General features: G+C 50.8%; 8 protein-coding genes across 8 annotated transcripts; 2 read left to right on the top strand and 6 right to left on the bottom strand.

Moving 5' to 3' along the window:
* Window positions 1-627: 627 nt before the first annotated feature.
* On the bottom strand, window positions 628-2857 carry PEX2_015290 (uncharacterized protein; the record flags this gene model as incomplete). The annotated part of the gene is made up of 2 exons (XM_016738805.1): window positions 628-2697; window positions 2750-2857. The coding sequence occupies 2 exons, from the start codon at window positions 2855-2857 to the stop codon at window positions 628-630; spliced, it is 2178 nt and encodes a 725-aa protein (XP_016602537.1).
* Window positions 2858-3289: 432 nt separating this feature from the next.
* PEX2_015280 (PalH/RIM21 family protein) lies at window positions 3290-5723 on the bottom strand (the record flags this gene model as incomplete). Its single annotated transcript, XM_016738804.1, has 2 exons — window positions 3290-5487; window positions 5615-5723. 2 exons carry the CDS (start codon window positions 5721-5723, stop codon window positions 3290-3292), a joined length of 2307 nt encoding a protein of 768 aa, XP_016602536.1.
* Window positions 5724-6403: 680 nt separating this feature from the next.
* Window positions 6404-7713, bottom strand: PEX2_015270 (pepsin-like aspartic protease; the record flags this gene model as incomplete). Its single annotated transcript, XM_016738803.1, has 3 exons — window positions 6404-6741; window positions 6805-7328; window positions 7385-7713. 3 exons carry the CDS (start codon window positions 7711-7713, stop codon window positions 6404-6406), a joined length of 1191 nt encoding a protein of 396 aa, XP_016602535.1.
* A 225-nt stretch (window positions 7714-7938) lies between these two features.
* On the top strand, window positions 7939-8757 carry PEX2_015260 (uncharacterized protein; the record flags this gene model as incomplete). Its single annotated transcript, XM_016738802.1, has 4 exons — window positions 7939-8053; window positions 8161-8301; window positions 8440-8516; window positions 8593-8757. The coding sequence occupies 4 exons, from the start codon at window positions 7939-7941 to the stop codon at window positions 8755-8757; spliced, it is 498 nt and encodes a 165-aa protein (XP_016602534.1).
* A 785-nt stretch (window positions 8758-9542) lies between these two features.
* On the bottom strand, window positions 9543-12856 carry PEX2_015250 (Zn(II)2Cys6 transcription factor domain-containing protein; the record flags this gene model as incomplete). Its single annotated transcript, XM_016738801.1, has 6 exons — window positions 9543-10325; window positions 10378-10691; window positions 10746-10793; window positions 10843-11460; window positions 11512-12615; window positions 12745-12856. 6 exons carry the CDS (start codon window positions 12854-12856, stop codon window positions 9543-9545), a joined length of 2979 nt encoding a protein of 992 aa, XP_016602533.1.
* Window positions 12857-13425: 569 nt separating this feature from the next.
* Window positions 13426-15266, bottom strand: PEX2_015240 (putative UV radiation resistance protein (UVRAG); the record flags this gene model as incomplete). The annotated part of the gene is made up of 2 exons (XM_016738800.1): window positions 13426-15147; window positions 15204-15266. The coding sequence occupies 2 exons, from the start codon at window positions 15264-15266 to the stop codon at window positions 13426-13428; spliced, it is 1785 nt and encodes a 594-aa protein (XP_016602532.1).
* A 313-nt stretch (window positions 15267-15579) lies between these two features.
* PEX2_015230 (mitochondrial 54S ribosomal protein mL67) lies at window positions 15580-16699 on the top strand (the record flags this gene model as incomplete). The annotated part of the gene is made up of 2 exons (XM_016738799.1): window positions 15580-15849; window positions 15971-16699. The coding sequence occupies 2 exons, from the start codon at window positions 15580-15582 to the stop codon at window positions 16697-16699; spliced, it is 999 nt and encodes a 332-aa protein (XP_016602531.1).
* Window positions 16700-17584: 885 nt separating this feature from the next.
* ptcG (type 2C protein phosphatase PTC1) lies at window positions 17585-19382 on the bottom strand (the record flags this gene model as incomplete). Its single annotated transcript, XM_016738798.1, has 2 exons — window positions 17585-18052; window positions 18111-19382. The coding sequence occupies 2 exons, from the start codon at window positions 19380-19382 to the stop codon at window positions 17585-17587; spliced, it is 1740 nt and encodes a 579-aa protein (XP_016602530.1).
* Window positions 19383-19465: the final 83 nt, after the last annotated feature.

The following is a 19465-nucleotide window of genomic DNA, read 5'->3' as shown; positions in this document are numbered from 1 at the left end:
AGCGTACGAGGCAAAACACTCAACCCAGCCATGGCTCCGGTGTCCTATTCTAGGGGAGTATACGGAGCAAAGAAGAGATCCAAGCATCGCACCTATCGAGGTCCCTTTTATGAGTGACAGGATAGTATGGATGGCATCTTCCGTAAGACACGACCGGAGGAACTTTTCTCGCCACGCAATGGCCTCCTTGTGTGCCAAAGGCTTGAGCGTTATTTCGATACTGGCAAGTTTGCGATGCCTGGTATTGCCGATGTTCAGAAGAACGCGACGATGTCTACGGTTAAGAGTTGGCTCAACTGTGAGCCCCGACAGTACCGGGTGAGGCCCTGATTGGGAAAAAAGGAACAAATAGATCTCGAGATTGCTAGATCTCTATTAGCATACATAACCAAAATACAATTTATAAATAAGAGAGACATAAGTCCCATAGAGAGGAGATATCTCCATATGTAGTATATATATATACTTTTCAAACGCCGAGAGCAAAGGGACATAACCTGCTTTGACTCTAAACTAGAACCTCCCGAAACCCCAAGCCCTGGGGTAAAAAGCGAACACCGCTCATTGGTATGCCAAACTCCCTTGTATCATGACGCGAGAATGCAACGGATAATCATGATAACCATTTCAAATCTCCTGCGCATCCAACGCCCACACCTCCCAATGCTTCAGAGCCTCCCACCCAACCCGTCGCACACGCCGTCTCCACACAAGACCATCCTCGGCCAGGGTGTACGGGTAGCAGCCGGGGTAGAAGGCCGTAGGATCCTCACTGTCTTCGTGCCTGTCAGGAATATACGGGCCGCTTGTTGGTGGTCTGGGAGTTTCGCTATCATCTCGATCTCGCGATCGTTTCCCTAATGTTGACGGTGGTAGGACGCCGGATCTTGGATTTGACCAAGAAGAGATATGTGTTGTCTGTGTATCGGGTGACTTATAGGCGACGGAAGGCTGATACGGTGTGTTGAGTCCAGCACCGTTGGTACCCTGCGTGGGAACAGGGCTATTTGTGGTTGTCTCCGGGGATGCATTATCGCCATCTGTTGGTATTGGGGGCTCTTTATTGATCACGAATGGGACCGGGGCTTTGTAGAAGTCCCGCAGTTCCCACGCTTTCCAGCCCATACTGATGATCTTCACGTTTCCGTAAACTTGTTTGTTGCCAAGATCGTAACTCAACGTTTCTGCCAGGAGCGAGTCGTCGATGTCCACCACCTCTGCAAGAGTCTTGGCATTCATGAATGTCTCTTGCATCACTGTGCTTACATTGGACACTGCCATTCCTCGTGCACATGCTGGCATCTTCGGTGTAGAACCTGCAGGACCATTTGAGGACTGTGCAGAGGTTGGGGGTATGAGAAGTCGGATCGCTTTCAGCTTCCGGAGGAAGGGTATTAGCAATCCCAGTGAGTCCATGCTAGAAAATTCGGTAGCGAGGGCGAGCTGCTCCAAATTTGGACAGCTGTGAACGAGTCGCGCGACCATCCCGGTGGAGAGAGGCCATTTAGATGGGAGAAGGAGATGGCGCAATGTCGCGCCATGATTTGTGGTAATGTGTGAAAGGTAGAGGTCTCGTATGCTAGCCATAACACTGAGCTGGCTAGCCGGAGAAGCAGAAGTAATAGGAGAGTTGGTTGTGGTTCCGTTGGGCGCAGACAAATGGTGTTCGGATGTTGGGGGCGTAAGCGCTGATGAGACGGCGCCTCCTCCGGGTCGTGGAGAATTGAGAAGGTCGCTTGATTCCGATGTGACATTGACGAAGTATAGCCGCTCGAGTCCAGAGAAATTCCCAATGAACTCCGAGTTCCGTTTTGACACTGCATCCATCCGAACGGATTTCATGCGGAGCTTGGCATGGGGTGGGACTGTCGGCCAGCTGCTCTCGACGAATGTGTTGACCAGACTAGAGCCCTCAACACCACTGAGGAATGTGACATCTTCGACGGTCGTCGGATCAAAAGCGTAGTTGAAATCGTCGGTGTGGAAGGCATACAGATTCTGGAAGGAGAATTTCTTAACCGCCAGGGGCTGCTTGCTTGCGATCAGCTTGCGGAAGTAATCATGCAGAGAGACACTAGGCTCGTGTGCATCTCGCATGCGTGGCGACCAATGTAATTTCAATTCGCGCAGTTTCCTACTTTTACAAAGAAGAGTCGCAATATCATCGGGGTAGCATAGCGGGTCGATATCGGTGATTTTCAGACATCGCAAATGCGGCATGCCCGGTATCACGAAAGTGGGCTGTGGGTGACGACTGGACGGAAACCGGATCGTCAGGGATGTGAGCTTCGGCAGCTGGGTCAGCCCTGTATAAACCGTGTCGAGCATTTTGGTGTTCAGTTCCCAATTGAAGCTTTCCAGATTAGTCATGCGATCTACCGCAGCGCGGGCGGCGATGTTCAACAACATCGATGCGTCGGGCACCCGGCCGACTCGGGCATGCTCCTCCAGCTCATGGTCTTTCCATTCCCCGCGTAGTGTCATCGACTGTACCAGCGTCGCATAAGATCGTGTAATAATCGCATTCAACCCCATCGTGAAGGGACTGGCACTCCCTATTCCTTCTGGTTGTTCACCGCGATAACGAATTTTGTCGTAGGAGGTCAGCGTCAGGCTCCGGTATAGCTGTGGCAGCGCCATATAATTGAGGACCCGACATGTTCGACATAGCCGGGCGAGATCGCCTGTATCGTCGACCTACGGCATGTTAGAGATGGAAATGAGATATGTGGAGCTCTCTCTTTCTCACATGCGACACAATCTCCGCGATGAGATTCAACGGCAGAACCATCAACTGGGTACCGCCAGGCGGTTGGGTTATGCTCGCTCCGAACATATTCCTATTGACAGTCGCCATGATGCGACGTCTAATGTAAGTTGTCACATGGGAGATACAAAGAATACGGGGAAAGGGCACCGGGATCGCGAGTTTCCGAGTGAAAATTCGTCTCCACTTTTGTAATCCTTGTTGGTAAGCCACTTACTCTTCTGGAACCAAGCAGAGATCGTCTGATAGTCATCGTAGCATATTGTACATAGTAACATAGTAATAGACTAATGCAATATTATATTCAATTTCAAAATTATAATGGGTATCTTTCTAAGGTGCTGAATCCCTACACCTTTCCAATAATATCAAATCCATATACTCCATGAAAATGTCCCAAAATGTCCAAATGTGACTAAATGTGACTCAACGTGACTGAGTCTGACTGCCTGTCAGGGGCCAAGTTGCTCAGCCCCAATCAGCCATACCCAAATAGCATCTCCCACGCCCAAAAGTGGCGTTTCATGAAGAGTTCCCTTGCTGTTCGTTAGAAGGCCCGTGCTCGGGGTGGGATTCGGCGGATGGTCCAGTTGGTTCCGCTGACACTACCGCTGACGCATCATTTCTTTCCTCCGAGTATGTCGTATCTGTCCAACTTTGTTGGTCGTAATCTGTGGCATGATCGTTGCGATCCAAGTGGCTGATGTCCTCGTTGACCAGCGCCGCAGCTTCAGGATCATAGTGTAGAACATAGTCTCCGCCTCCTCGCTCTACGTCTGCCTCCGTCCATGGAGCAGACGCTTCTGGTCGAGAAGGAATCACCCGCACAGGTAAATTAGGACGATTAGAGGGCGTTTCGTGATGTTGAGGGGGTTCTATCGGCCGGCTCTCTCCCGGTGGCCGGGTATCCTCCAGCAGCCGGTTTTGCGGCGACCATGTGTGCTGGCCGCGGCGACGTGCTGGAATGACGGTGACTGGTAATGCGCCTTCGGCGGTTTGTGGCCCAGTGCCCAGCCGAGTTTTCCGGTGAAGAGAAAAGAAGTGCTCGGCTCGAGACCGTGCAGCATTTGTTTCTGCCTCGGCCTCTTCTGTTGTTGCAGATGGTCTGTGTTCTGAGAATTCTTCTCTGGCTTGTGCAGATGCCACTTCTTTCGGCAGAGATGCACGTCGCCTCTTGAATGGCTGCAGGAGAACACGCCATCTCGGATCGGGTTGAACAATCTGCGGTGACTGCTCTCGTGTGTTTTGAACAGAAAGAGCATGACCATTTGGATTAGGAGTATGTGGCACCGTGCCTTCCAATTCCTTATCTTCATCGAATTCCTCCTCCTCGTGCATATTTGGCATTGCTACGGGAGGCGTAGGGCTAGCCACTGGATGATACCGGACATTGTACACTGTGCTCGCGGCGCTCGTAGTATCAGCACGGCTGATCGGTGTCATCGCCGCTGGGGGTGGAGTGGGTCGGTTATCGTTTGGGCCCTGCGGCGCCGACGTAGCAGCTTGGTTATATGGTGGTGCTCCGGCTCTTTTGTTTCGATTAACGCGAGGTAATCCAGCCCGAGCTCGTAGAGGTCGATGGGCTAAGCCCATCACGCCGCCCCATCCAGACGATGCGCCATTGCCGCCACCTTGGTCGTATCCTGGGCCCGAGAAACGTGGCCAGTCAACTTCCTCAGACGGAGTGACTTCAAGCATTTCATCGCCGTCGAAAACTTCTCGCCCAAGAATCCCGTCTTTGGTTTCATCTCGTTCCAGCGCTTCAATGCGTTCCACCCACTCCCAAACCACCACACTGGCCGCGGCAGAACCAACCCATCGAATATAGGTACCCCAACCAGCAATCTCCGGCTTGGCAATATCCATAACAAAGAAGACGACGGGTATCAAAATGGCGCATAGCGAGAGAAGAGCCACTAAACAAATATTCCGCATTTTGGGGTGGAAAAACGCGTATCGATGCTTAGATATCGAGTAGAAAATCACCCAAGCGGCATAGAGAAGATTGAGTGACAACTCGAACAAGTAACTCAAAGCAGGAATGGCATCCTCGTATAGCCTGGGTCGCGTCGGAGAGTTCCTCGCCCAAAAATTATCCATGATACTGAAAGTCGTATCCAGCACAATCAACGCAAACCCAGCCCATTTGATCATAACTTTTTCCTTATGTCGCGGAAACAATCGAATCAACGTCTGAACCTGCGCAAGCCACAGAAATGTGCTCGATATAACGCGCACGATGCGAATTTCCATTCCGTCAATGACCTCCTGGGAAAGCGCCTCAGCATCGGAGAACCCATAGTCATACTGCCGCTCAGCGACTCGGAAGGAATCGACCGTGGCGATAGTCAGCGAGATGGCAACCAAGATCGCAGCCACTTTCTGTAGCCATGGTCGTCCACCGACTCCGACAACCGACGAGTTCCCGCTATATGAGCCGCTGATCATTCCATGGCGGCCGAGGAAGTTGGCGCCGCCGCCGGGCCCACCGACATAGAATGTGCGCGGTGTGATGAGAAGGATGATGACGAGGAGATAGCTAACGACAGTCGCACAGCCGATAGCATATAGTTGTGGGGTAATGGAGGAATAGAATGGATCGCGGGTATCGAGGACGGCGGAGATGTGAACTTCGTCAGTTGAGGAGCCTGTGCAGGTAGGCTCGAAGATGGCGTTTGCACTGAGGGTAATGGCATATGACTTGTTGAGATATACGAGTCCTATTAAAAGATTGGCAACTTGGAATTAGACACGGTTGTAGGAGGGGGCGACACCAAGTCTGCGACCGGCGGCCTGCAGCCTGCGGCCCGACGACCAAGATCTCGAGGAAAGGAGGAGACCACATACCATTACTGGGCAAGACGACAGGCGTACAACCGGGTGAATAAGTCTTCGTCGAAGTCGGTGTTGGATTCGCCCAGATCTGGCGGGGAAGCAAGTGGAAGTCATTTTCCATGATCGGACTCGATGTGAACAGCCTTGAATCGCCGTCCCTAGAACAGTTCATATACCGCACGATTTCCACCAGTGCGCCTGTGTCACAAGACCTTTCACTGTTTAGACTTCCATTCTTGACTTTAATCGCGTACAAACGTTGCGAGTCCGAGGATCGGGGGGCGATTAATGTCGGGAGGCGGGAATTGGAGGAATGGCGACGGCGGTGTGAGATTTGAAAGGCACGAGACGAGAAATATTTTTCTATTTTGTCCCACGCTATGAGAAAAAAGTGAAGATGTTAAAGAAAGGAGACAGTGTACAAAACAAGAACATTGAAGGATTAAGGTGGAAATCTAGAGGGATGCTCCGCCCATTTCAAGGTTCGGCATTGGCTCCTCCACAAATTCCTAGCGCTAATCGTCACACTACTGTTCTCCCCTATTCTCTCCTCTCCTCTGGCTATTTGAGGCCTAAAGTTCTACTCCTTCATATCTCACAATGTCAACAATATATGCATGTCCATTATATTGATATGTATAAGCTCAGCTAGGTCAAGGGCCAATATTCACAATGTTGACTCGCTGATCGAAATCCAACATACCCATCATCCATGTATCACATCACTCTTCACTGTCTGTACAAGATTCATCACGAAATAGGAAACACTAATTTCCCATGGGTAGCATCTCGTTGAGAGATTTATGCCTGGGCGGCGAAGCCAAGACGAGGTCCCTCAGAGTCGAAAACGACGTACTGGCTCTTGAGGAAGATATCACCGAAGATGGAGAAGCCAAGGCCAGAGTTGCTCTGGATACCACCGAAGCAGGAGGAGCTGCCAGTGCTGACGGGGGCGTAGTTGATGAACGATCCGGGAACAACGGCGTCGTAGCCATCGATGGTCACAGTGAAGTCAGGCAGACTGGCAGAGCAAGGGAAGACATAGCCACCAGCAGAGTTGCTGTTCTTGGCACCGGTAACCTTTCGGTAGTAGGCGGTGACAACAGAGTCGGGGAGCAGGAGAAGGGTGGTACCAGTATCTATGATTCAAAAAGATCAGTGCTGAACAAGACATGGAGATCCAAGGGAAAGATGTAACTCACCAGCAATACCAGTGATAGAGCCGCCAGCAGAACCGGAGCCAATCTTGTAGCTGTCGGCAGTGAAGGACCAGAATCCATCGGAGTCGTCAACATCGGCGTAGGCAAGATCTCCGGTGAACTTATCCTCGTCAATGAAGCCGAAATCGTAGGTACCAGGGGCACCGTGCTTGAGAGTCACAGCGAACAGGGGCTTGTCGAGGCTGGACTTGACGGTGTCGAAGAAGGTAGTCTGAGACCTGGGGCTGACTGTGTTGATGGAGCTGAAAGCCAGACCCAGCAGGCCATCGTTGTTGGTGTCCTCCAAGAACTCCTCACTGATTGTCTTGGCAGCCTCAACAGCTTGGCTAGTGGCCGTCACTCCACCAACGGTGACAGTGTCCTTGTAGACATCACCACTAGCACTGCTACCATCACCGTATGAAATAGACCAGCTATAACCGGACAGCTTAGTACCGGTGCTACCAACCTTGTAGACGTCGTGACCCTTCTGCTCTGAAGCGCTGAGCTCGGAGGAGAAGACCCAGCTATATGAAATGTCAGTTGCTGCTCTAGCCGGACATTTGATCTCAAATCAACTTACAGATCGGCAGAACCAGTGTCGAAGTCCAAGTTCAAGGTGGAGTCGCCAATCTTGACGGGCGTGAGGTACTCAACATCGTCACCGTCGGGGGTGGTAATGGCAGAACCGCTCACGGCAGCAGCGTGAACCACAGCTGGCACAGTAGCACCATACTTGGACAGTGCATTGGCGTACAGACCGGGCAAGTTGACAGTCTTGGTGCCGGTAGTAGTCTTCTGCACCTGGCTCACAGTGAAGCCCTGACGGGGGCTCTTGACGGGCACAGCCGCAGCGGAGGCAGCGACCGAGAAGCAAGTGAGAGCAGCGGTAACTTTGCTAAAGACAACCATGATGTCGGTTGTATAGAAGGATAGATAGATCTAATGGGATTGAAGCCGATGCTGGAGAGGATGAACTCCATAAACAGCTTGAGGGAAGGCCTCCTTTATAGGTTTTTTGATAGAAGCCATTCCGCCGGCGCCCGAGAGTAGAAGACATCAACAGGGCTGACTATCGCAACATCCAGGAGAAGGTGGTACTACTCTTCTGGGAAGGAAACATGACGATCTAGCAGAATGCAGTCAAGTCGAGGGGAAACTTGGAGATCGTCACGGAAGCCATCGGCCATCCAAGATAGCGCGACGGAGTCCGCTAAGCAGGCGATTGAGGGGTTTAGCCAAAAGGGACATGGTGGCAGGATCTCAAAAAGCTAGATTATATCAAATGGACGTGAAAGGACTAGCGCGGCCAGCGCACGGGGAGGTAGGAGATGTACGGAGTATGCAATGCGATACAAGCAAGACGCCCAGGGAGCTTGGTCGTGACAAGCTATCTAGAAAAAACGGAGAACTCCGGCCAAGACAAGGCGTTGTCTTGGAAGACTGCATCGTGGTACTCATTGGGTGAAGACTGGTCGATCGCCATAATTGGCAATCCTTGTGCAAGAGAACAATAGATTACCATTGGGTTAAACGAGATAGCGAGTACGGAGCAGAGTGTAATAGATTACTTTTTGACATACTCCGGAGTAGTCACGCTGCATGAAGTGATTGTTTGGATTGTTGTAGACCATTGAGACACTAGCAAGCGCCCTGACGATCATCACCCGTTATCTCCACGTTGGCCAATCATCGACTCCAAGGCGCAAAACAAGGTCACATCGCTCCATTGGCGCAATTTAGGGGCCTCATTGGATGAGACATTCGGTGGATGAACATTTTGGGTTTAAGCTTGTGTCTAGAAGGGTTGTCTCCGGGATTCTAGCTCTGCTAGCTCTCAACAAAAAACGAGCAACAGGTACAATCTCCGACGGGGATCCGTCCCTGCATTGCATGTTCTACCAATCATCCCCTGCAAGAACATTAACGTCGAGTTCGCGATGTCAGACGATGTGACCCCTCACGGAAAACGACCAAATAACAGCCGCTCTTATCGCCTGCGCCGAAGAAATCGAAGGATCTAGCGGCCGTCGATGTGGCGATCAGTTCATCGTGAGGATCGGCAGCGAAAAACAGCAGACGTTAATTGGGAGAGGATTAAGTGCCGTGCAAGCCATCAATGGCATTGTGGCTTACCTTGTACAGAGTACTCCGTACAGTAAAGTGACTCTCTCATAATCGCTTCATATGGGATAAACTACAACTCAGACACAGTAACCAAATACGGCAATAGTCTTTATCTACTCCACCGTAGGTACTATATTTAAATTATTCACACATCGTCAGGGCTATTCTAGAGCCAAAGCCACCAGCCACCCGAAAGCTTTAACCTCCGCGGTCCAAGAGACTAATAAAGTACCATGTGAAAGCAAGGTCAACAGGACTTACTTTCTTCATGAAACTAGAGACCCCCGCAATCTAATATCCCGACGGACACCGCCGGATAGTTATAGTGATTCGCAATATGAATGCTGACTCGCAATGTGGAGTAGGACCTAGACAATGAGCTGCGATGATAACACCATCGACAGACTTGTCAGGCAATCGAGTAATCAAGAAATCAGTATCAAGCAAACTACAAATGATGTCGAATAAGAGTGGCCGAGCGGATCCCACAGGGGTATATAATTCAAAGAAAAAAGGTACAGATCATAAGCTAGACTCCAAAAAGACTCCGAGATCAAAGCGTAAGACATAAAAAAGGGATACCACCAAATTATTCGTAATCATCATTATTTTCGTCACAGATACTGGGACGATAGCCCGGCCCCAGTCTCACCCTCGCCGTTAGTGTTCCCATCATACCCCTCATTGAGGAGTACCTCGAGCATGTCGAACTCGCCAAGCATGGGTCCAGTCCCACCCAGACCCTGGTCAACAACTCCTGTGGAGCTGTTGAAGAATTGATCAAGAGGTAGAGCAAACCAGTCCGGAAGCGCGCCGGAGGTAGAATGGTGGCTGTCGCCCATGGTCTGTGATGACGCGACCTGATTTGGCGATGATCTGTCCATATCATTGGCAGGGAATGTCGAGTTGGACTCGTAGTAGTTGTGGTACACGGACGGCGGAGGCGGCATGAAGGATACATTGAGGTTGGATGAGTTGATCGGCTGGGCAGGGATGTTCGCCAGTGGATCATGCCCTGACACCATCGGGTGGCCGGAGCCAGGAGTGTCCACATATCCTAGGCCCGACCCGCCTGACGTTGTATCATGACCCTGGTTAGCGGGCCATGGTGTACTCGGGCCATCACGACGAGTTGTTGAGTGCTCACGCGATGGTGAATGAGGCCCCGAGTCTGGGACCGAGGTGCGATCAGGTCCCTCTCCGTCTGCGCCCCTGTCATGCGGTGCAAAGCGCAGAAAGCGCGTCCGAATGCTGCTAGTGAGAAGCTCAAGAAGCCGGGCTACCGTGTTGCTAAGGTGCACGTCATCCACGACATAATTACGCAGTGCCTCTACCGTCCGGTCCTGCAGGTCTAGGGAGACTCGCACATCGTCTTCTCTAGCACCCAATGTGAAAGTCTATAGTTGAAATTAGTATTATGTTTGCCGGGTTTTCCGCCAGGGACCATACCTTCAAGATGAATATCATTCCAGACAAGATTCGGAAAAACGTTCGAATAGGTGCGTGTCTGAGACGACCTTCGGGGACGAGGCCATCCAATACAGTCTGCAGAATTTTGCGTGAGGAATCAATGACTTGCTGGATATAATGCTCATTGACACGGTAGAGCTCATTCAACGTTTGGAACCAGCTGTTGCTGCTATTAGACGGCCCCGGTCCTGGTTGGCCATTCTGGTTCTGGTTTTGACTCTGAGCGGACTCATTGGACATGGTAGTCCATCGATCGACAACCGCTTGTAGAGCGAGGGAGTTGATATAGAGACCTGATTCCACATATTAGCAATTATCCTTCAACTAATCAAGCTGTGTCGACTTACGGGTGTACTCAAGCTCAATCAGCAAAACGCTCCGCATAGCCGGCGAAACTTCATTCTGTTAGCTTTCCTATCCACAACCAACGAGCAGTTGACTTACGATTAACACTGTCCAGCTGCTGCTGGAACTCTCGTAGATAAGGTTGGAAGCGGTCGATCTGCTCACGATATCTTCCACTCCTGATCAAATCCATAGTCTGATCGCTGGATGCAAACAACAAATGATTGGCCTGATAGACAATTTTCGAAATGCTGATCCAGCAATCCTGCATCCGATCAAGATTGGCATCAGCATCCTTCGCATCAGCAGACGTCGGCGTAATATCCTGCCCCCATTGAGGCAATGGGAGCATAGATGGAATCCCTAGACGTCCACTGCTATGCGTAATAAACACCAGGATCAAACGCCGCAGTCGACGTTTCCGTGTTTGCTCGGATAGCGGCTCATTGGCCACCTTGGCATCTCCTTTAGGGTCGAAAACGCCAAGTTCAAAAGCCAGAGCTTGCGCCGTACTCAGTAGCATCCATGACATCCGGTCGGATCGCCAGGCCGGTTCCAGCCATTTCTGAAATGCGACCCTTCCCTCTGAGCCTTTGCTAGTAGGCTCGCCGTCGTTATCCAAGGGGTTATCGGCCCGACTGTATGTCTGGGGATCTGTATCCAAAAGAGAATTTTCATCGTCACCCGGTGGAAAGTGGAGGTTTCGCGGGTGCCACTCTGTAAGAAGTAGCATAGCTTCTACAGTGCCCAACGACCTCAATTGCCCACCCACACTACCTTTGCCTGACATTGATGAACTCAAGTCAAGCGATCGAGGTCGGCCAATGCCCGATGTCCCAGCGTCGAATTTCTCTTGGCCCCAGAATAGGCGTTCTATCATGCTGCGTAGATATGCCCAGAGACGGTCGTGAATATAGAACGCCCGCGTATTAGCACCCTCGCCCTTGGGTTTCAGGTGTCTAGACGCGATAGTGAGGATTGTAACCGCCAACACCGGCTCATCGGTAAGCAATGTGCGGTGCGTAGAGGGATGAGAAAAGTCGGGGATTACAACAGGGCTCATCGGCGCGAGGTGTTCGTAGTAATACTCCACATAGTCCATGCCCTCCTCCACTGTAAGCCAGCCGGCACGGACGAATCGTAGTCGCGACCAAGCTCGGATTGCGTCAAGATAATTCGGCTCTGGGGGAGGATTGTTGACTGGGCTTTCCCTTTGGGGGCCGGGATCGGCGATGTGGGGATCTACTGGCCCTGAAGCACCAGCCGGGTAGTATGTAGACCCGCCCATAGACATTCCTGATCGAGGTGTCCGCACAAAGGACCCACCCAAGCTCCGAGGCGAGCTGCCTTGAGGTAGAGGTGAAGGCCCAGAGTTGAAAGACGAGACAGACTGCCGTGCAGCAAGCCGATTCTCGAGACTCTGGCGGTTGAGATCCTCTGTTCTACCCGCAGCTTCAGAGAGAAGATGCAAAGCGTCGTGGGTGTTTGTAATTGCAGGCGACAGCAACTCCACCGCAGTGCGGTTCATCATCGGAGGTCCTCCATAGCTAGGTGGCGCGGGGCGTTCGCTGACGGGATATGTGGGAGCTCGTGTTGTTGGCACACTGGGCGTGTAACGCGGGGCTGGAGGTGCTGGGGGTGCTGGAGGCGCATGAGGCGCATGAGGTGCAGGTGTCTCGGACCATCTCTGTTGGGCAAGCACAGCTTCATGGCCGAACTGAGGTGGATCGGAGGGCGCAAATGGCGGGCCTTCAACTGGACTTTCATTCTTGGCCACCTCCCCAATCATCATTCGCTTGTCGCGATGGAGGATCGCCGCGGCTTCCACTTCATCTTCCTCGGCATCGGAGGTCTTGCGCTTTCGGCGAGTTGCTGAAAATTCACATCGTTTACTTTCGCGACGACATCGAACACAGGGTGGGGGGCGAGGGTTATCGACACCTTCATTTTTTTTTGGTGATCAGTCAAGCCACGGAATAGTGGGAGGAAATGGGCCCATACTTCCTAGGTCACACTTGACCTTGCGTTTGCGACATGGATCACAGGCCTGGTATCCTCGGCGATGGTGTGCATCAGACTCCGCCTTGCTGTACAGATTACTATTGTCTCCCATTTCGTTGGATAACAATGGGGAAATTCCCGACACAAAGCGATGGAAAGCGAGATCAGCCTTGAAAGGCGGTGGGGGTGTTCTTACTCCGACGACTCGGACAAAAGCACAATCGAATAGAATAGAGACAATAGATGAGATTGGAATTGTGATTGCCCTTGTAATTGTCAAAGGATATCTCTCGGCCAAATATCAATTGATGTCAGAGTTTTCTCCCAGTCACTGGACCAGGTAGTTTACATTGTATAATAAGAACTCTGCGGGGTAAGACAAGGAATCTAGGGATATATATATCAACACTATATGCATGTACATTTCATTACCAAAGTACATAGATTTTATGATAATTATGATGATTACAAAGAAATGTCAAAAATCAACTCCGATGTTCATGATGTAAATGTACAACGTCTCTGAAACCGAGAAAGAACAAAAAAACAAGAAACAAGGGAAATGTCACAGTCCAAAATCGGTGCCAATGTTCACTTAAACGGCATATTCAACCTTCTGCAAATCATCTTTATTAGGGAAAGAAACGAAAAAAAAAGAACTCTTCTCGGCAAGGACCATGACTATTTCACCCTGTGTGTGGCGAGGTTGACGTTCATCCGGGACATTGACTCCCAAGCTTTGTGTGGCTGCACCAGCTCACCAGATGCACCACTGTCCACGCTACCACGCCGTGATAGATTAGGAGTAGACCGCCCGGCAACAAGAGCTCGAACACCACCAGCTTTACGGGCGGGAATCACCGAGTCGCCAGAAGTAAGAACGTAAAGGAGGTACTTGAGGTTGGGAAGGGTGTGTCGGATATCCAAGACGCGCAATCCTTGTTTGATGAGGATGTACTCGATATCTTTGTTAAGGAGAAAGACCGCGTACTCGAACCGGTACTGGACACTCACCGGATAGAGGGGGTAGGTGCGTTGTGGGAGTGAGGCAGAGATGGGGTCCTGTATGAACGAAGTTGACCCGTTCGCGTTGATCGAGTATGGGAGATGCACCGACAGATAGAATGAGAGCAGATAGACCAAGTGAGCTGTGTGTCCCAATGCCGCTGCGACTACCTCACGGTCGATATCTTCGAAGGCCGAGTTTGGGAGGGCTAGCCCAGCGATGGTAAATGCCAGGGGTGTATCCGGGATGGGTTCAATAGGGTAGATCGTGAGAAGATCTTCAGCGATACGTCGGAGCTGACCTTTGGTATCCTCCTCGTTTTGCTCAAGCAATTTCTCGCTGGAAACTAACCTCTCCTGAGCCTCGGGAAGATGACTGCGTGTCTTTTCCTGAGCACTGCGGCCTTGTTCCATCGCTTCTTTCCGAGCTTTGATACTGGCAATGAGCTCCTCTTTTCGCCTGACTGCAGTGCGGACGCGTTTGCGCTCCATGGCGACATACTGCTTGGTAAGAACAAGCTTTTCCTGTGCTGCAGCTGCATCGCTTGCTACATTTAGTGAGTGCTCGTTCTGCCGTAGAATTAAGCTAATCTGAGCTTCCAACTTTTCTCTGGTAGCCAATGCGTCCTGTACACATTCGTCTAAATTGGCCAATTTCATCAACGCGTCATACGACGAGGACGGCAACGCGGTACCATCTGCAGTGGCTTTCTGTCCTGCAGTTTGGAGAGATGTTTCGACCGGCGGAAGGTCAGTGAGGTTGGAATACACACCGTCTGGGAAGTGAAAAAGGATCGAGTTCGCAGGAAGTGGTTGGTGGAAGCTCTCCAATGTCTTCCCCAGGAATTGCAGTGATCGCAAATGCAGATGTAGTTCAACTAGTAGAATAAACTCGGACATATCGGCAGTCTTTGTCCAGACCCTCAAAGTCAACTCATCCATTCGAGAAACATATGGGCCACATAGATTCAAGTCGAAAGATCGGAAACTCGGATTGTTTGCACGGTCCACCGTTTCGCTAATATACACCGGCTCGTCAAGACCATCGCAATGAAGTGTGAAAAATGTATCCGCCATGCGGCTGTTTGTGATATCTTCTAGTTTGACCTGCCGAGTTCGAGGATTGGGGTCGTTCCAGAACATAGTACTTCTGCGACGCGACGAACGCATCACAGGCTCGTTTGCATTGTTATGTTGACTCGAATGAGACTTGAGATCAGTGAAGGATCGCGAAGGGTGCAAGGTGTGATTGTCGCTCTGCGATAGGATCTTCGAGGGTGTCTTTAAGGCATTAGGGATATCGTCGTCATCAATAGTCTTGCCGCGAGCTCGAGTCGGGGGAGGCGTCACAACCAAGTTTCGTATAGAAATTCCCTGGAGATGCCGAAGCCTGCGGTTCTAATAACTTGTCAGCATCTAGCAACATCACGTTCTCTTTCATTTTCTATACATACCCATGCATAGAGCCATGGCCTCTCTCTGCGGGCACCTATATCATGCTCCGTGTCCTTATCCATAACGCCAGCGCGGCGGGAGAGCGCGGTGGTTAAGTATTGCGTCGCAAATATATCAAGTCGCTCATATTAAAGAAAATAGAAAATAGGCAAAGCGCAGTTGGAAGCAATTGAATTGACGAAAGAGAGAGTAGTGAGCTGATAAGAGATGATGCGGAGAGCAAGCGCCAAGACCTCAGCGTTCCCCGTCAAAAAATCGACCTCCCGTCTCTCTTGATCAACACCGTCTGGCGCCTCCCACCAATGCAATAAACTCGCACCTCTTACTACCCCAATCCTTCTCAGATCGACTGTACGCAGCCTCGGTCCGGCCGAAATGGCCTCCAACGCAAAGTCTTTCCAGAAAGTGCTGGATTCAACAGCACTTGCGGCCACGAAATTCATCCGCAGGCCACCGATTGATCCGAAAACACCAATTCAAGGGAAGCCCCGAGTACCGGGCTCAAATGCATTCAAAGAGCACCAGGAGAAGGAAGGTCGACGGTTACAGAAGGCCTTGAACTCTGTCACCCACGGCAAGAACATCTTCGTGTACAACAACATCCGCACGAAACAGGTCGTGTACTCATTGACTCGCTATCTGGAGGTAAGTTTCTTTTCCTCTGCCAGTGAGGGTTCTGGGAGCTCCGGCCTCTAGCAAATCTCCCCTTGCTGCCGTATTCTTCCAGCCCATCATATCGCAATTTTCTAATTTGTCGGACCTCTAGAAAACCAACCTCATCAAGCAATGTGTCAACCACGGCAAGAAGACCATTCCCGCCACAATCCGTAAGGATATGTGGGTTCCATACTTTTCCGTGCACTTCAACGAGGCGCAAGTCGGACTGAACGTCTATAACCACCTGCGGCAATTCGCGCTGCTGCGCCAGCTCTCCCCGCCCAAGGAAATGATCACCGTGACAAAAGAATACCTTGACTCGAAGCGACCGGTAGACCTACGAGACCAGAAGCAATGGGACAAGGAGAACATGGGGAGAGTGGGCCAGATCATGATGAAGAAGGAGCGTGCTTACGCCCTCATGAACCAGAAGGCCACTGCGATTGCCGACATTGCTTTCGTTCTGCAGAAGCACAGGGACCACATCGTGGAGGGTGTGCCGGAGAGCTCCAAGTCTGGATACAAGACTCTCAAGGCCCGTCGGCGCAGGCGTGCGGCTCTCCTGCAGGAGGCTGAGCAGGCTAAGGCACGTGCGGGCGAGGTTGCATCGCTCGAGGAGCAGCTGCAGGTTGAGATTAGTACGGATCACAGTGCTCCTAAGGAGCAGACTGTCAAGATCTTGTGGCAGGATACATACGATGCACAGTTCGCGAAGCACTGGCCGGATTACATTGAGCACGGTCAGCTGCGCTGGACTCGAAACCACATGATTGGCCAGGAGGACCTCCCGGTTCCTAGCGAGGACATTATCGCCGATGGTTCGTTTGAGCAGGCGTAGACGTTTGGCGTCATTGAGGTTCTTCTTCTCTTCTGTCTGTTGCTCATTCTAGAGCAAGACGGGACGTTTTGGGTGTGTTGATATCCACTTCCCTCTGGCTTTAGCCTGATGGTTGGTGCTTTTTGTATTTTCTCTCTTGTCTTTCTGTCTAGCTTATCCTAGCATTCATAAATTGTACTTTTAGATATATCAAATCACAAGAAGGTACGGCCATCCCTAAATGGTCTCTTTTTTTGACATCTTTTCTAGGGTCTTCCTTAGGTGCGAATTCTTAAGTCTCTTTTCGGTATCATCTTCATCTCTAGGCGGAGACAGTGTAGAGAAGGATATAAAACATAAAAGGCTTCAATGACCATTACGATGTTCTAAACCAAGATCTTGACTGTGTTCATAGCAAACAAAAAGCGACTGTTTATTTTAAGACAGTAAACCATGCCCAATCGCATCATCATCACTGATCATAATCACCCTATAGCAGCAGCGAATACAAGAGACGGATACATACCATGTCTTCGGTTTAAACAATAATTGGACGAAAAACAACAAAAGAGCCTAATCTCATAGAGGCCAAATTCAGGACAAATATCCTAATAATAGAAAGAGTTATGCTAACAAAAGACATCAAGACCACCAAGTCTGATCTCGTAATAAACAAAAGGTTGAAAAATAAAGACAATGGGCAATCAGTGTGCACCATTGACGCCAATGTGCAATGTAATAAGTAAGCGACAGAAAGGGAAACTCCAGAAGATATTCCGGGTTGGGTACATTGCTCCCAGAAGCACCAGAGGTAGATAGTAGACGAAAAGAAAGAAATAGACACGTTCTATCAATTCGTTTTCACAGCTTCAGAATGGTGATTCGGCTTCATAACATGTCGTAAAATCACTGAGTCGAGCCGGACGGGTTGTCTGGGCTCCTATTCGGACTCAGAATGTCCACAGAGGGGAGGTCTTTACTTTCTTTAATTGACATCCCAGGCCCGGGTTCTTGTTTGTGATTGCTGCTGGCCATTTTCTGAAGAGTCTCTTCATTGGCCTTCTCTGCTGCGACCGGATTATCTGCAAGACCGGAAGAGACAATGCTCTTCTGTGCTCTCTCGACAATCTTATCGGCCTCACTCACGCCCCCGGCCACCTTGGTATGCGGATCCCCATCAACTCCTATCAGTTCCGTATGATTGTTGATAAGGTCCTTCACACGGTTGGAGTCAAGGCGAATCACCATGCAAGATAGGTTGTCGGTGCTGAACCGTGCAAGTGCATGGTCAACGAGAATCTTTGAGGCATGTTGGGCATCTTGAACGTTTCGGATTAGATCGACAGATTCCTGATCACTGCAGACATCCCACAGCTATTAGAGTATAATTAGTTTTCTTGTATCATCAATATTGAATAGATCTCAAACTTACACCATCGCAGGCCAAGATGATAAACTCATCAGCATCTGGCTGAATGACTGTCTCTGTTGTGTAGGGATGTCCAGTTACAAGGTCTTTCAAGTATGCATCGCCCAAGGCACGGGTGACGGCAAGAACTCCATTCACGCGGTTGTTCAGGATTAGCCCACCAGCGTTGGCAACTCTCCTCCCTTCATTCTCATCGCTACCCTTATGGTCATAGGACAAACGGAGTGCTTTCCCATTACGACATAATACAATGCGTGCATCACCAACGTTGGCTGTGTACAAAACCCGTTGCCGAATAGCCTTGTCCTGCAATTTCGGCAGGACAGCAGAGGCGCCCGCGGTAGCTTGAGTCGGGGTTTCAATATTCTCCGAATTCGCGTCCGCTTTCGTCGCCGCGGCAGCTGCCGGGCCAAGGGCAGAAGAACCGGTGGCCGACTGTGAGTTGGGTACACGATCTTCCCATCGAAGCACGGCTGTGACGGCTGTACACCCAGAGTTCTTGACGGGCAATTTCTCCAACTGCTGATCCACACTGGTAAAAGTCTGATCGAGGAGTTCCGGGACAGGAGTAGTTGGGCTTCTGCGCATGACTTCCTCGAGAATCAAATGCAACTTCTTTCCACACCACTCTGCGGCAAAGGTGCCAGCATGCCCGTCGAAAATTGCGAAATAGCCATTGTCTGTTTCTACAACGGTAGATGAATCCTCTGATGACTGCGACGGGCTGCCCTTCGGTGAAATAGCACCATTTAACTCTAGTGCAGCCGGGGAAGGGGTGCCTAGGAAATTGTAGAGATAGGCATGTGTATCCTCCATTGTCCGGCGACACTTGCGATTCCGGTCTTCCGTGACACCAACGCGGAAGGATGACCGAGCAGTCGGTGCGGATTCACCGGCGGAGTTATTGAACGACCCTTGAGGGACGCTGAGAGCTGGGTCCATCTTTCCAAGCTTGTGTAGCGGGCTTTCCGCGATCGAGGGACTGGTGCTAATCGCAGAGCTATCCCGGCCGTTCAAGCTCAGGGAGCTTTTGGCGTTACTGAAGAAGTTGGCCGCTTTGGTGACGGTACTACTCCTGCGCTTCTTCTCGCCGGCGGTACCCTGTTCTTCACTTTGTCGACGGTTGAAAAATCCAGCGCTAGGTGGAGAGAACCTCTTCTCACGTGGACTGGTGCCGATTGTATCGGTTTGGAGGGTCAAAGAGTTGGGGTCGAGGCCAGCCTCTGGGAGAGTGTCCACTCTGTCTTTGGGTGGGCTCGAGGAGCCACTGAACATTCTGCTCAGTAACCCACCCTGCGAAGAAAAACTGCGGCGCTTATTTCCTGCCAGCTTGATTGTATCCCTTCAAGAGGAATTGG

The sequence above is a fragment of the Penicillium expansum genome (assembly GCF_000769745.1).
Source record: "Penicillium expansum strain MD-8 chromosome Unknown contig45, whole genome shotgun sequence".
Taxonomy (NCBI): Eukaryota; Fungi; Ascomycota; class Eurotiomycetes; order Eurotiales; family Aspergillaceae; genus Penicillium; species Penicillium expansum.
This window is presented reverse-complemented; position numbering and strand designations above follow the sequence as displayed.